General features: G+C 35.3%; 2 protein-coding genes across 6 annotated transcripts in view; one reads left to right on the top strand and one right to left on the bottom strand.

Annotated features, from left to right (window-relative positions):
* The window catches only part of GREB1L (GREB1 like retinoic acid receptor coactivator), a 343344-nt gene that overhangs the window by 22136 nt on the left and 304603 nt on the right, over positions 1 to 16605 (bottom strand). The window lies entirely within an intron of this gene.
* ESCO1 (establishment of sister chromatid cohesion N-acetyltransferase 1) overlaps positions 1 to 16605 on the top strand; it is a 63087-nt gene that overhangs the window by 40703 nt on the left and 5779 nt on the right. For 4 of the 5 annotated variants that reach the window (XM_004702900.3, XM_045296089.1, XM_045296088.1 and 1 more), the window contains exons 9-10: positions 6536 to 6625; positions 15093 to 15236. In XM_004702900.3, coding sequence (XP_004702957.1) covers positions 6536 to 6625; positions 15093 to 15236 — 234 coding nt within the window. Of the gene's footprint in view, positions 1 to 5865; positions 5989 to 6535; positions 6626 to 15092; positions 15237 to 16605 lie in introns of those variants that run through there. The other variant, XM_045296091.1, reaches the window with a different exon arrangement.

Here is a 16605-nt window from a genome sequence, read left to right as displayed (position 1 = left end):
CCATGTGGGCTTTGTTGCTTCTCAGCTAGATGGCTGCTTGTTTACCTTCAAGCTTTTAAGACCCCAGACGCTATATCTTTTGATAGCCGGCATTCTTGCTCTTAAAATAGTGATTTTCATCACGCAACCTCCATTTCTTCTCCTGGAATCTACTTATTAATCTTGGTCTCTTTTTTACTAGTTTTTTAATATTCTTTATGAAGATGAGTAGGAAAGGGGAAAGTGGGTGTGGGAGAAAAGAGTAATAAAGGGCTGGTGTGCAGATTCTAAAATTTTGGGAATGGAAAATGAATGTGAAGCAGAATAGCCCGAGCTACCACTGCATTCTGGAATAATTGAGGAATAGAGAACAGGCAGATATATAGGAAGAACTTAGAGTGAGGTCAGACAGTTGGTTCTGAGTTTTGTTAACTTCCTGTAATGGTAAGGTTATAATGCCCAGTGTTGGAAGTTGAGAAATGCTTTTTAGAAACAGGTAGGAATTTGTTAATTCACCAAACATTTTATATTTCAAAGCATCCAGGTTGCTATGTTTATATTCTTTTTTTTTTGCTATGTTTATATTCATTGGCTCTAATTTTTTATTTTATTGTTCGTTAGAGACTTAGAATATTATAATGTATAGGATGGAAGAACACTTCCAAACCTTAGTGATAAAATTGTTTTGCTTTGGAATGGGAGAATATAAGGCAAAATAAACAGAGAAGCAAACAAAACTCATTGCTACTGAGTCAGTTCTGACTCATGGTCATCCTGTAAGAGTAGAGCTATGACCTAATGTTGGGGGTTTAAATGGAGAGAAAATGTTTTGAGAAACAATGTACAAATGCGCTTTACACAATGGATGTGTGTATGGATTGGGATAACAGTTGTATGAGCCCCTAATAAAATGTTAAAAAAAAAAGAAAAAAAGAGTAGAGCTATGTACAGGGTTACTAAGGCTGTAATTTCCCTGCCCCCGACTCCCCATGTATTTCCAATCTTTTTTCAAAACTGTTCTTAAAAATATGGTTTAATTTTTAATTTACCATGGAAATAGCAATTAGTATAAGTTACTTTTATTTTTAGTAGCTTATATTTGTTATATTTTACTATTCTTAACATTATTAAAACCAATAATTATTTCTGTAATCATGAAGTATTTTCATATTCATTGCATTTTATAAAATGTATACCTATTGTTTTGGAATATAACTTTAAAAATATTTTAATGAGAACTTTGTTCTTTTATTCACAGATACTTTGCCTTAGGTCACTAGAACAGGAACATTTGGGAAATTTTAGGACCAGAGTATATTAAGAATGATGGTCTTTTTAAAAAAAAATCATTTTATTGGGGCTCATACAACTCTTATCACAATTCATACACATGTCAATTGTGTAAAGCACATTTGTACATTCGTTACCCTCATCATTCTTAAAATATTTGCTGTCCATGTGAGCCCCTGGCATCAGCTCCTCACTTTTCCCTTCCCCCCTCCCTCATGAACCCTTGATAATTTATAAATTATTATTTTGTCATATCTTACACTGTCTGATGTCTCCATTCACCCACTTTTCTGTTGTCCGTTCCCCAGGAAGGAGGTCACATATAGTTCCTTGTAATCGGTTCCCTCTTTCCAACCCACTCTCCCTCTACCCTCCCAGTATCGCCACTCACACCACTAGTCCTGAAGGGATCATCCGTCCTGGATTCCCTGTGTTTCCAGTTCCTATCTGTACCAGTGTACATCCTCTGGTCTAGCCAGATTTGTAACGTAGAATTGGGATCTCGATGGTGTGTGGGTGGGGGGATATAACTCATAATATTTATTGCTCCTGGAATTGGTCTTAAATATTAGTTACAACTTTTAGTATACTGAAGCATGAAGAAAGTAAAAATACGCAAACGAAACAGGAAATCAAATGCACACTGAGCAATTGGTGTAAACATTTGCTTGTCAGATTTACAGCTATAACTTTTTTTTTAACTTTTTAAACTTATTGTGAATTTGGTGAAGGTTTACAGAGCAAATCAGTTTTCCATTCAATATTCTTACACATTTTGATTCATGTCATTTATTGCAATCTGTAAAATGTACCATCACTTACTCTGCTTTCTTCTGTGTTTCCTGTTTCCATTCCACCTCTGTTCCTGTGAACTTTGTCCTTGGATAAATCCTTCTATTTAATCCCAAATGGTTAGTCTAAGGCATACATATACCTCCTTAGTATATCATTGTACTTCTTATGGACTTATCTATTGCTTGACTGAAAATTGTACCATGGGGTGAGTTCATTTCCATATCTTGGTGGCCCCAGTGGTCTATATCTGACCAGTAAGCATAGTCTTTTTGTGATTTTGAATTTTTTCCACTCTATCTAGGAACTTCAAATATGATTCTTTTCAAAGCTGCCCACAGTGCTTTGGCACTATCTAGTTCTGCTGTTTCAGGGTCATAGTGACTGATGTTTGAGTGTTCTTTTAGTTCATTGAACTAATGACTTCCATGTGTATGTGATTTCCCCCACTTTGCTCTGGATGGGGAGAGACCACTTGCAAACTTTTAAGACCCCAGGTCATTACTCTTCATAGTGGGATGTAGAATATTTTTTTTGTGTGGGCTATTTATGCTAGCTGACCCCAAACTGTTCTCCTGAGCCAATTCTTGTGACTCATTCCCGCAAGGTGTTTTGTTTTCTAAGAAGTTTATATAATCATGTCATTGTATGTTTTACCACATTTGTGGATATATGTAGCAAAGGTAAATAAACACACATGCATGAATATTCTCTTTATATATATATCTTCCTTTCACACCTGTTCAGCCTGCATTTATATCCCTGCATCTACGTATAGATCACTGTATATACAGGTTTGTGTATATAATAGAATTTACCTCTGTTGCCTAGTTCATTGATCTTTGCTTTGTCACTTGATGTGATTTTATTGTATTTATCTTTGGGGACTTTTCTTGTTTCACTAGTTTGCTACCTTAGTACATTGATAGTAATTTAATATACTAGTAGGAAGTTATAAAAGGTTATCAAGTGGCCATCTGGGAAATCATCTTAAATATAACATTCTTAACTACCAAATGATAGAAGTGAATTTTATACACCAGGAAGGGGCCCTGATGCCCTCTTGCTTAATGCATTGGGCTGCTAACCTCAAAGTTAGTAATTCGAACTCACCAGATGTCCTTCGGGAGAAAGATGAGGCTTTCTGTTCCTGTAGAAAGGGGACAACTTTATTCTAACCTACAGAGTTATTATGATAATAACTCTGACCTACAGAGTTATTATGATTCGCAATCAATGTGATATCAGTGGTTTTGATTTGGCTTATACATCAGGAAACAGAATCAGTTATACTGATTTATCCAAGGCCATGCAACTAATAACTACTATAATAATAAATGAGGATTTAAACTGTGAACATCCTCCAGAAATCTTAAAATGTTTTTACTAAAATATACCGCCTTCATAAACATTGGAAACATAAGCCTTCGTAACTCTGCCTGTCACAATTGCTTCTGATTAGTTATGGTGGTCTTTTATTTTGTACATGAAAAAAAAATCAGATGTAAAACAGAATTCTGATTGTGGTAACAATTTCTGCATGGACATGTTAGTTTTACTTTGTGTGGAGAGAAGGCGCCACACTAAACAGTCAATAAAATAAAAGAATTTGTGTAGTGCCTGTGGTGCAATATAAAATACACCCGAAGAGATGCAAAGGTTATATGCAAATATTTTGCCATTTTATATAAGAGACTTGAGCATCTTTGTCTCTGCTGGGGTCCTGGAACCAGTCCCCTATCACTATAGTGTAATAGGAGGAGAACAAGTTGTCATTTGGAAATTCAATTCAGGAAAGATGACTCTTGTAATTTGAGGTTATGTAAATTTTTAGTATTTAGATTTATAGTTAGTTTTTTAATAAATCGTTTTTTTGGGGAGCTCTTACAGCTCTTATAACAATCCATACATCAGTTGGATCAAGCACATTTGTACATATGTTGCCTTCATCATTTTCAAAACATTTTTTTTCTTTCATGAGCCCTTGAGTCAGTTCCTCTTTTTTTTTCTCCCAGCCTCATGAACTCTTGATAAATTATAAATTATTATTTCATATCTTACACCATCCGCTGTCTCCCTTCACACGTTTCTGTTGTTCGTCTCCTAGGGGTCGGGTAGGGTGTTATATATCAATCATTGTGATTGGTTACCCCTTTATCCCCCTTATCCACCCACCTTCTCCCTACCTTCATGGTATGGCTACTCCCATTATTCCCATTACTGTTCCTGATCTGTCATGGATTCGTATGTAGAGAGCTCTTATTTGTACAAGTGCACATGCTCCTGTCTAGCTGGATTTGTTTGGTAGAACAGGGGTCATGATAATGGGGGGAGGAAGCATTAAAATCTAGAGGAATGTTGTATGTTTCCTCGGTGCTATACTGCAACCTGGCTTGATTGCCCCTTTGTGACACTTCTGTGAGGGGATGTTGGGATGTCCAGTTGACTACAGATGGGCTTTGGGGCTCCACTTTCACCCCCCTTGTTTGCATTGACATGATTGTTTGTTTGGGGTCTTCTGATGCCTGATACCTGATCCCATCGACACCTCGTGATCCCATAGGCTGGTGAGCTTTTTCCATGAGGGCTTTGTTGCTTTCCTGCTTAGATGGCTGCGTGTTTAACTTGAAGCCTTTAAGACCTCAGATGCTATAGCTTGTAATAGCCGGTCACCATCAGCTTTCTTCACAACATTTGCTTATTCACCCATTTTGTCTTCAGTGATTGGTTGGGGAGGTGAGCATCACAAAATGCCAGGGTATTAGAGCAAAGTTTTCTTGCATTGAGGGAGGGAGGGAGGACTTGAGTAGAGGCCCAAAGTCCGTCTGCTACCTTAATACTTAACATATAAATATATGTACACAGACCTATATCCCTATCGTTATGTATTAATTTATTTACATATATACATGCCTATATTTATACCTCTATAAATGTCTTTTGCCTCCTAGTCCTTTCCTCTATTTTCTTTTATAGTTACATTTTTAAGGTGAAAAGTATTTTGGGAAAAATAGATTCATTTAAATAAGCATTTCTAGAAAGTAATTTATTAATACAAATTTGTTTTTAAAGAGATTTGCTTTTTATGCCTTTCAAAATTGTTTGCCTTTATTTAAATCTGTATAGAACTCAGACTTATTTTCTAGTTGGAAAAAAGTAATTATTTCCCTTCTTTTAAAATCCTGAGAGCAGTTTACTGATAATTATTAATGCTAACAGAACCTTACTTTACCATTAATTGCTCTATTTTGTAAACAAAGTTTGGATTTTAAAGATCTGGATCCAGATTATTATAACGGCCCAAGATTATTGCGGAGTCTTTTAGTCCCAATTACGGTGACCTTCCTGCCAAAAAATTTCCCCCAAAATCATTCTGGATTTTTTTTTAAACATCTCTATACTTTGTACACTTTAGAAATAATGTAAATTCTCTCAAGAAATTTTTACAACAATTTCGTGGTGAAAATGAATATATTTTACAGCACCAAAAAACTCACAGCAACCACCTTTCCAACTTGACAAAGTATTTAAAAAATAAAAACAAGTTTTCTTGATTTTATTGGACTTTTATATTCTTAAACATTTCAGAAAAACATGAATGGTTTTCTCTAATAGAAGTTTATATTTTGTTTTTTTGAGAGGCGTTTTTATGTAAAGATGCTTGGGTATGACAAAGAGAACAAACAACCAGTTAAGCTCATTCCTTCTGTACTTACTTTGAACTTCGAAGCACCTAGTTTTAACCTCTGGTTCAGTCCCATCTTACTAGATTTAAGTGGCTTTTGTTTTGTTTTTTTCATGCAGGTTCTGCTCATTAATCACCACGAGTGTGGATCTGAAGAAGAGTTTATTACCTCTCTTTTTTTGAGTATGTTAAACTTCAGATACACACAACGTAGCCTCTCCTTCCCTTTAGATTCTTAGAAGGTAGTTATATTTTTTATAGTCTCCTTGTGACTTTGATAGTTGTGGTCAATAAGAATTAAAACTCTTCCTTATATATTGGGCTACTGCATGCAAATCAGTTCATTTAAAACCTCCTGGAGGTCTTTGGCATGCCAGACTTAAAACCCTGAGTGTGTGTTTGTGGAGGTAACCATGTTCCAAAGAACTCAAAAAGTTTAATGCTTTTAACACGAATCTGGGAGAGTTATCCTTTAGGTTCTGGGAATCATTGACTAAGGGGCTTGCTTTTTGGTGTGTGACTTTTCAAAATTAGTATAAAATGGGACGTGATAATTAGAAATATTCTGTGGTATTAGATGTGTCTCTGAACGGACAATAATAGGAAATAAATTTGTGTTATTTCTAATCATATGCCTAACAAAGTAGCTGATTTACATGCCTTATTAAACTTCAATTAAGATGTTTTTCTATTTTTGAAATTTTTAGATAAATATGTACTTTTTCTTTTGCAAATGGATATGTTGAATATAATAAAATACGCAAAAATTCACTTTTTTTAAATATGCAGGGCTGGAAAAAAGAAAGGATTCTGGCTGAGTACCCTGATGGAAGGATTATAATGGTTCTTCCTGAAGACCCAAAGTATGCCCTAAAAAAGGTAAATTTCCAATGAAATTTTATGTAGAATGCATGAAATTTGCAAAAGATTTTAAGAAGATAACATTTACTTGCCATATATACTCTTATATAAGTTGAGTTTTTCAGCACATTTTTAATGCAGTTTTTGTGGTAAAATTAGGTGCCTTGGCTGATATTCTGGTTGGCTTATACGTGAGTATATATGGTACTTAATTACTTAGGCTAAAGTATTATAGTTAGGTAATAGTACAGGTGAAAGACTTGTACTCTTCCCCCTCATAGTCTTTTTTGTGATTCCGATTCAGTAATACTGGTATAGCACATTTAAACATCAAATCTTAAAATAAGAAATAAGCATCTTAGAGATACAAATAATTATAAAAACTGTTAAACTTTGTAGTGTGAGTCTAGCATAAATGAATTGTATTTTATGTAAATTGATTACTGTTAAGTATTATCAGTAAGTTCAATGATCAAATAGAAGGCATTAGTTAAATTTATGAATAGTTAAAGTCATTGAAAACTAGAAAATTAAAGGTTGAAACGTAATTGTGAATATGTGAATTAATCAAACCTAACTTCAAGAAACACAGTTCTAGATCACAAAACCCTGAAATTTTAAACATGACATTATAAAGAAGAGAGAATCTAATATTTCATAAGTAAACTATAGAAAACGAAAAAAAATTCCACGTTTAATTTGAACTGTTTCAGTCTAGCCCATCATTTGAGAATTCAGAGAGTTCATCGCATTGAAACATGAGCCGAGGAGATAGTGGAACCTGGAACCATTTCATGATGTCAGAAACTCAGACCCAAAGTATGCCATCGAGTCGATTTCCACTCATCGCAACCCCAGAGGACAGGGTAGAATAGCCCCATGAGTTTCAGAGACTGTAACTCTTTATACGAATAGAAAGCCCGGTTTTTCTCCTGTAAAGCAACTGGTGGTTTGGAACTGGTAATCCTGCAGTTAGCAGCCTGACGCATAACCACTATTTTACCAGGACTGCTTTTCGTTATATGGAGTACCTTAAAAGTCAAGAACTTAAAAAAAAAAAGTCAGCTATAGTATAAGCTTAATGTATATAACCAAAGCTTACCATTTTAAGTATAAATTTATTGATAACCATTAAACTCACCACGTGGTACAACTGTCACCACTGTTTCTAAAAGGTTTCTATTCCTCCATGTAGAAGTGCAGTACCCTTTAACTAATAGCACCTTTTTCCTCTCCCCTAGCTAATAAACTAATAAACATATGACTCTATGCATTTGCTTATTTGATAATTTTATGTAAGTGGGATGATACATATTTATTCTTCTGTATTTGACTTATTTCACTTAGCATAACGTTTTCTCTGTTGATGAACCTTTGGTTGTTTCTACCTTTTGGCTATTGTGAATGCTGCAGTGAACATTGATATTTATACATCTGTTTGAGTCCTGTTTTCACTTCTTTGAGGTATATGAGGGTAAGTCAAAGTATTGCTACAGAAGGCTAGAAACCTTTACTAAAATATCAAAATGTGAAGCTTTGTTTCTCAACATATCCTCTACCTCGGTGTATATACTTCTGAAAGCAGTGTTGCTACCTCTCAATCTTTTCCTGAAATATTTGGTGCTCTTTGATTTATACTACATCAAAACAGCTTTGGCATCTTTAAGGAATTAAAATCATGCTCTTCTTAAAGTTCTTGAGTTTTTGAGCAGTCTAAAGGGACAAGATCTGGGCTGGAGGGTAGATAAGAACCCTTCCTACCCTTGAGAAATGAGCAGAAGTATTGTTATAATAGAAAATTTTCCTCAGTGCAACTTTCTTATCCTTTTTCTCATTAATGTAGTTTGAAGTTTTCTTCAAACTTCTCCATAACAAAGCCCCTGTGATGGTCCTGTGTCCTTTAAGAAAATCTGTCAATAATACCTCTTCGGATTCCAAAAAGAAAAAAAAAACACCTTTACTTTCTGATTTCGTTGACTTCTCTGCCTTGAATAACATAGGCCCAGCAGATCCCTCTAGAAGCCATTTTTTTAATTGGACTTACTTTTGCAGGCACCCTAACTCATAAAAGACAAGAGTGTTATTCAGGGAACTTGTTTGCAGCCAATCACTGATCTCTCAGACATTTGTAAACCTTCCCCTCCCCCCAGGATTAGATACAATTTAATAATAGTTCAATTCCAAAATAAAACTTATAGGTGAGTATAAACTTTCCTAACACTTGATTTAACACACTGTGATAATGTAGAATAAAGGAAACATTATTTCCAGTAGAATATTTATGCACGTATCTTTTGTATGTGCATATATAGAACTAAGATTATATGGAGTAGGAAACGTATCTCAATAGCAATACTAGTGTGCAGAGTTTGAGACAGAATTATGAATGTTTTTCAAAGTGTGGGATTTGAAGAATGCTTATTTTCAAAGACTGAAGGCAAAATTGTAACTGCCTTCAGAAACGAAAAAAGGAAACCTTTTCTTGTTTTAATTGTTTATCTGCACTGGAAAGTCCATATAGGAAACACTACAATAGAAGAGAGTAAACAGACTCTCCCAAAGGAGGAACGGTTGCTGCTTCGTGCTGTCTACTGCTTGATTGTCGTGGGTTAGCTTCACATTTCCCAGTCTAATGCTTGGCAGCCCCCACGGGTTTCAGAAATGGTTCATCAGAAACCCAACATGCTCCTTCTTCATGAAATAAACTCATCTCCCATGCAATTTCCTTCTTCCTTTCCCAGGCTTCTGCTCTTTGTAGATCTTCAGGTGAATCCTTTGCTAAAGTTGCTGCATCAATGAATCTGATTAAGTTAAAAGTGATGTCTTTCCAAAGGCCACGAAATTCAAACCCATTCTGATCTTCCAACTTCCTCACTTTCTTCTTAATTATAGGCAACATCTTGTCCTATAAAGACTGTTTTTCCTCCAGTTCCTTATTTTATATACACACCACCATTATATTCCTCTTCAACTGAGTAAAAAAACTGCTTGTCATTTGGAGGGAAAATCTCAGCAGTAATGCTGTGCTGCTTATTCCCGTAGATAGAAAGGTTTAGTATGGAGTACGCTATTTGCACTATACCCTGCATAAACCTGTTGTTTGGAGTTAACCTGTGCATGTATGAACTGGAACCATGGTAGCAATACTTTTTTACTTTCCTTGTATACCTTGGAGTAGAATTGCTGAGTCATACAGTAATTGTTTTAACTTTTTCAAGAACTTGCCAAATTCAAAACGAATTAGTTTTCCATAAGCTCCTGCATTTCCATTTCCATCAGTAATACAGGAAGTTCCACCATAACTTAGTTACCATTTTTCTGATGATAATCCCCCCAGTAGAGATGAAGTAGTTTCTCATTGTGATACTGATTTGCATTTCTCTATTGACTAATGATGTTGAACATATTTTCATGGCCTTATTAGCCATTTGTATATTTTCTTTGGAAAATCTAAGTTCTTTCCCCTTTATGAAATTGGAGTTTTGTCTTTGTTGAACTGTAGGCAATGTTTACATTTTTTGTACATTAAACTTTTTAAATAATTTCATTAAAAATAATTTCAATGTTTTTCTTCAAAAAGCATAAGTCCTTTTTCAGAAGCATTTCATGTTAACTTAAAATGTAGTTAACATTCTATTTAAAACATAAATATATCCTGTGGTTCCTTACTTTTCAGACAAGGAAACTTTTAAATTTGTGAGAAAAATGGAATTCATAGATAATAGAGTTTTCCCAGGAATTTTTTGAAGACTTGCCACTGCCTATACACAGTTGCCCTTATAAGGGCCTAATTACAAATAGCACATCTCATATTTGAAACACTTGTCCTAGCGCGCCACACACACGTTGAATCAATGTTGGCTCGTTGATTGACTAGATGAAAATTTGGTTATTAAAGTTTTTAGAGTCTGTAGAAATAACTGAGGAGAGAACTTTGCTTTATCTCCATAAGAAGAAGCCAGGCTTTTCTCTAAGCATCCTCAGTGATGATTTCTTTTAGTTTCTTGGCAAAATCTTAGTATCCTATAATTCAATAGATTAATGGTGTAACCCATTATATAAGTTAAAAATGAAAATCTAGGGGTTCTAAGTCATTTGGACTGATTGAGGAGTTAGTTGTATTGTGGGATGCTGATTCAGGAATTGTGAGATTTCCGTTTTATTTATTAATTGTATAAACTATTATGTCAGAGATATGAATACTTAATCCTCCTAAGGGTTATCTGCATTTTTAAACCGAGTTTGAACGAAGATCAGCAGCCTTATTTGACTTTGAGCACAAATCTAGACTGTTAAAACTAGAATAAGCACAGTTTGATGACACATTAATATTATGGATCAAATTCTTGTTACCCAATTTCTTAGATGTTTGATATTGGGAGTTACCTAATCTTTGCATTTTATTTCTTCTGTATATAAGGGGAGGAACCATAAACTTACAAGAGATGTTGTTGAATTTAAATGAAATAGTATTTGTAAAGTGCTTTTCCTAATGTCTGGCCCAGAGATGGTTGTTTAAAAAGTTAACATGACTTTCTTGCTGTTAGCCACTTTGTAAACCTCTTTTACATTTTATTGTAGTTCAGGTGAAAATGAATTAGTTTTCCACTCAGTAGCTCATATATATACACACACAAATTATTTGGTGACTAGTTGCAACCACCTTATTGGAACAGCATCTTTTCTACTTCCTCCCCGAATCCACCATTTCCATTTCCCCAGCTTTCCTGTCTTCTGAACTTTTGGGCAAATGCTGCTTTTTTATTCTCATGTGGTTGACTACCTTAGGAGTATATTCCTCCTTGGTGGTATTGTTCACTCTATAGGTATGTCCATTGTTTGCCTAAAAGTTGATCCTAGGAGTAGGCTCAGTTTCAAGCTTCAAGGGTGTCAAAGGGTACTGCTTGGGGGTTGCATAAGTATTTGTCAGACTTGTAAGTCTGGTCTTAAATTTACTTAAAGTTTTATTGGCACACAATCCACGTATCATACACATTTATTAATCATGAAGCTTTTTTAATATTTTAAAATTTTGTTTTACTACATCTACCCCCCCCCCTCCATCCCCCCAAACACACACACACAATTTCTGTCTAGGACTTCTGTTGTGATCCTGAACAGGGTGTTTTGGAATGATAGCCTGGGACTATCTAGATCAGGCGTCCTCAAACTATGTTCCGTCGGGTGTTTTTGCCCCATTTTTTTTTACTTCAAAATAAGATATGTGCAGTGTGCATAGGAATTTGTTCATAGTTTTTTTAAAACTATAGTCCGGCTCTCCAGCGGGTCTGAGGGACAGTGAACTGGCCCCCTGTTTAAAAAGTTTGAGACCCCTAATCTAGATCTTCTGGTCTCTGGGTAGTAGACTGTGGTTCTTCATGTGGTCTGTTAATCCTTTGGACTAATTGTTTCCTTGAGTCTTTTTCTTTACTCTCGTTTGTTTCAAATAGAGAGGACAGATAGTCATACCTTAGATGGCCACTTGCACGCTTTGAAGCCCTCAGTGACTACTTACTGAAGTAGAATGTGGGACATTGTCTTTGTGGGGACTATGTTGTGTGAATTGACCTACTTGTTCCCAGAGACTCTGGCCCTAAATCCCCAAACCCAGTGAATTGTTCCCCCCTGGGTATGAGGTTGTGACTAAGAATTTTTAGAACTTTATGCTATATAGCTCTTTGTATAGTTGTACAGTTCATACAAAACACATAGAGAAATACCTCTGACAAACCTTTAATTACTCTTATGTATTTTCCCATTCACCTTCTTACATCTGTTCTACTTGCATGCTTACCTATAATAATGTTGCTTATTATGACTATTATTGTATGATTGCATGAATAGTATTCACCCTTGTTTAGCGTTTACTCTTGTGCACCTCCCAGTAATTTCCTTTGCCATCGGTCTTACTGTGCTGCCTCCTCAATGTTGTTTTCCTTCTTTTAATGTGTTATCTACGCTCTAGTTAGTGCTTTACACTTTTTTGCTCTCTCATTTCTGGTAGCCACAAAAACTTTTAAAAATAGTGGTCTCATAAAATATTTCTCCTTTTGTCATTGAATATTTCTTTTTTGGGGGAACATTTCACTTAGCATACTTTCCAGGTACGTTCATGTTATGAGGTTTTATATTTAGTGCTTTGATTCATTTGAGTTAGCGTTCTACATGGTGTGAGACAGCAGTTCTGATTCCTTTTTCTGTAAATGAGTATCCAGTTTTATCATAAATTTTTGCTAGACTTGTCTCTTTTCCAGTTAATGGGCATGCCTTGCTAAAGTTCAACTGTTCATAGATAAATTTGTCTGGATTCTTGATTCTGTTCCATTTATCTTCTTTTCTTTCCTTATAAACTTGATGATTAATTTCCCATTGCTTTGAAGAATGGTGATATCTGGATCTGGGACTCATTACATATGAGATTGCTTAGGGTGGCATGAATGTTTTCACAATGTTGTCTTATTTGTGAGCATGATAGGTTTTGCATTTATGTAGGTCTCTTTTGATTTCTTATGTCTTATAGCTTTCTATGTGTATATGTTTTATGTCTCTAGTTATGTTTATTCCTAAGTATTTCGTGTTTTTTCTCCCCCTTTTTGGTGGCTACTGTAAAAGATAGTTATTGTGACTTTTTAAAAAGTTCCCTTTGCTTAGTGTAGAGGAATCCAACTCCTTGCTGAATTCATCTTGTTTTGTAGCTATTTTATTTAATCTCGGATTTTCTATGTATAAGACCATATCATCTTTAAATAGAGTTAGTTTTACTTCTTCCTTATTATCCATTTTGGATTCCTTTTATTGCTCTCACTTGACTTAGTGCTTTGGCTCTCTCTCAGTGACACCGAGTTGAAGGGTTGACTCATGGTGATGCTATAGGGCAGGACAACTGGCCCTGTAGATTTCTGAGACTAACTCTTTACGGAATTAGAAAGCCATGTCTTTCTCAAGGAGCTACTGGTGGTTTCAAACTGCTGGCTTTGCAGGTAGCAGCCTAACTCCTAACCACTGTGGCTCCAGGGCTAGGACTTCTAATACAATATTGAATAGGAATGACGACAAAGGACATCTTTGTATAGTCTTGTTCACAAGGGGAATGCTTTCATTTGACATGTTTGGTGGCTGTTGGTTTTGTATATGTCCTTAACCATGTTGAGGAATTACCCTTCTATTCTAATTTTTTGAAAAATTTTAAAATCAGGAATGGGTGTTGGATTTATCAAGTTCATTTCAGCATCAATTGGTATTATATGGTTCTTTTCCTTTATTTTATTTATATATGGGTTACATTGATTGTTTTGCATACCTGGCCTGAATCTTACTTGGTCATGATGTTTGTTTGTTGTTTTTTAGATATTGTTGAGTCCATTTTCTAAAGAATTTTTGTGTCTATGTTCATGAGGGATGTCTAATTTTCTTTTTTATTGGTGTCTGCATGGCCTTATCAGTTATGCTTGCTTTGTAGAATGAGTGTGGGAGTATTCCATCTTTTTCTATGTTCTAGTGCTACCTTCTCTGAATGTCTGGTAGAATTTGCCAGTGAAACTGTCTGGGCAGAGGGAGAGAGAGAATTTTCTTTTTTAATGATCTTTTCAAGTTCTTCTTTTGTTATGGACCATGGACCTCCTCAAATTTTCTACCTCAGTATGTGTTATTTTAGGTAGGTCGTGGTTTTTAGAGATTTGTCAGTTTCTTCTAGGTTTTAAAGTTTGTTGGAGTATAGTCCTTCATAGTATCCTATTACTACTTAAAAAAAATCCTTTTATTGGGAGATTTTACAGATATCATAACATTCCATAGTTCCATCACCTCAACCACTATTGTACAATTGCTACCATGATCAGTTCCAAAACATGTTTTTCTTCTTGAAACTAACACTTTTGTTTCAGTTGGTTCTCTTATGACATTGACCATTTAATTTTTAATGTGTGTTATTTGTATCATCATTGGTTCGTTTGTTAGGTTTACCGATGGTTTGTTGATAATAATTTTTAGAGAAATGTTAGTAACTTTTATTTTGCTGATGAGAATACTAATTATCCTAGATGGGGAGAGTGGCTTGTTTTCAGTGAGGTTCTCTCTAATTTACAAACCTATGATGCTTTTAATGGGATGCATTAAGGTCATCTTTCTGTAGTAGTCACTCTTACCTCTCACTGCTTACAAGCCACAAAGTGGGGGGTGGGGTGGCGGGGGTTGGTGGTAAAGGGAGATCCATTGCCATTGAGTCTGTTAGGACTCACAGACTGTAAATGAAAACCTGGGCATGGCATCACTTCTTCCTCCATTCTGCAAAGTCCTCTATAGGGCTAAAATTCAAAACAAAACAGCTATTGATTACCCCTCAGTTGGTTATTCAAAATAACTCTTTATAGGTTCTGTTTGGGATAATATACTCAAATGAAGTAGTACATTATGTATGTGACACACACGCAAACACACATAATACAATGCTTTCATTATTAAACAAATATTGTTCTTTATTTGGCAGGTTGACGAAATTAGAGAGATGGTTGATAATGATTTAGGTTTCCAGCAGGCTCCACTGATGTGCTATTCCAGAACTAAAACGCTTCTCTTTATTTCCAATGACAAAAAAGTCGTTGGCTGCCTAATTGCAGAACATATCCAGTGGGTAAGTGATTTTAAGTACAGTAGTTTGGTGTGAGTTACTAAATTTACTCTGTTATCTTGAATAATATAACCTGATAAATTTATCTACACTTTATATATGGAAGTGTGTAAAACAAGAATTTTAGTATATGGTTCTTTTAACTAGTGCAAGTACATCTTACATTAGAACTAGTTTTTAAAGTTAGAAATCAAACCCGTTGCCATCAAGTTAATTCCAATTTTTAAACAATCCTGTATGGTAGTTGAACTGCCTCATAGGGTTTCCAAAAGGCTATAATCTTTACAAAAGTAGACTTGTCAACCTTTTAGTTGTTACCCAAGCACTTAAACACTATACACCAGGGCTCCTATAGAATCACAAGTATGGTTAAACTTTGCTTTGCAGATTTCTAATGTGATTTCTGGCTCAAGTTCTACCAGCTCTGGAATAAATCAAAGGTTGGCAAACTACAGTCCATGGTAAAATTCATCCAATTTATAAAAGAAGTTGTATTATCACAGCCACACCCACTTGTTTACCAATTGCTATGGCTGCATTCTCACTATAAAGTTGTGTAGTTTCAGAAGAGACCAGGTTGGTGCAAAGTCTAAAATATTTACTATCTGGCCCTTTATAGAAAGGACCTCTGCAAAATATCACCTATTTTTAAGTTGTTATCCCACTTACTTCAAAAAATGATTAAATAGCAGTGTTTAGACCAGAACATATCTCTGTAATGTTTATTTGTTTCCTAACTCTTAACTGTTTCTAATTGCTTTAAATTTTTGTATATTGTCCTATCAGTGAGCCAACTGTGTCCTTTTTGGCAACTAAATTGGTAAAGGAGATGTTATGTTTTTAACAATAATTAAAGAGGGCAAGGGTCTTGGAATTGGAAGAGGGGAAGGGCTTTTCTAAATTCTTGACATCCTCCGCCATCCCTGTCCCTGTTCCACATAGCTTGAACCTCAGCACTCTGGCAGCACTTGCATAGACAGTTGTTACTGCTGCTAAATTCTTAACAGGTACTTTGCTGGTCCTTAGACTCGAGATAGAGAACTAACATTCAGTTCCGATTACAGCCCAGGTGTGATGTCCAGGGGTTTTTAGTTAATTTCTCAAAAACTCTTTGAGATGGTACCTATCCCTGGATTATCAAATTATCCATGAGGAACCCAAAGCTTAGAGAAATTAAGTAACTTCCCCTAATGGCACATAATTATTAAGTGAATTAGAACAGTATAGAGGTCCATTCAGGCTTGTTTCTTAAAAGCCAAAGTGAAAGCATAAGTGGTCCCTGTATTTTGTCATGTCTTCTCAGTAGGTCAGTACTAAACAATTGCTAATTGACATTCTCATCTAAAACCATTTCCTCCAATTTTGACACTTA

The sequence above is a fragment of the Echinops telfairi genome, unplaced genomic scaffold, assembly GCF_000313985.2.
Source record: "Echinops telfairi isolate 266 unplaced genomic scaffold, ASM31398v2 ScPeMD7_7400;HRSCAF=8409, whole genome shotgun sequence".
Lineage (NCBI taxonomy): Eukaryota > Metazoa > Chordata > Mammalia > Afrosoricida > Tenrecidae > Echinops > Echinops telfairi.
The sequence above is the reverse complement of the archived record's forward strand: the minus strand, read 5'-3'. Positions and strand labels throughout refer to the sequence as shown.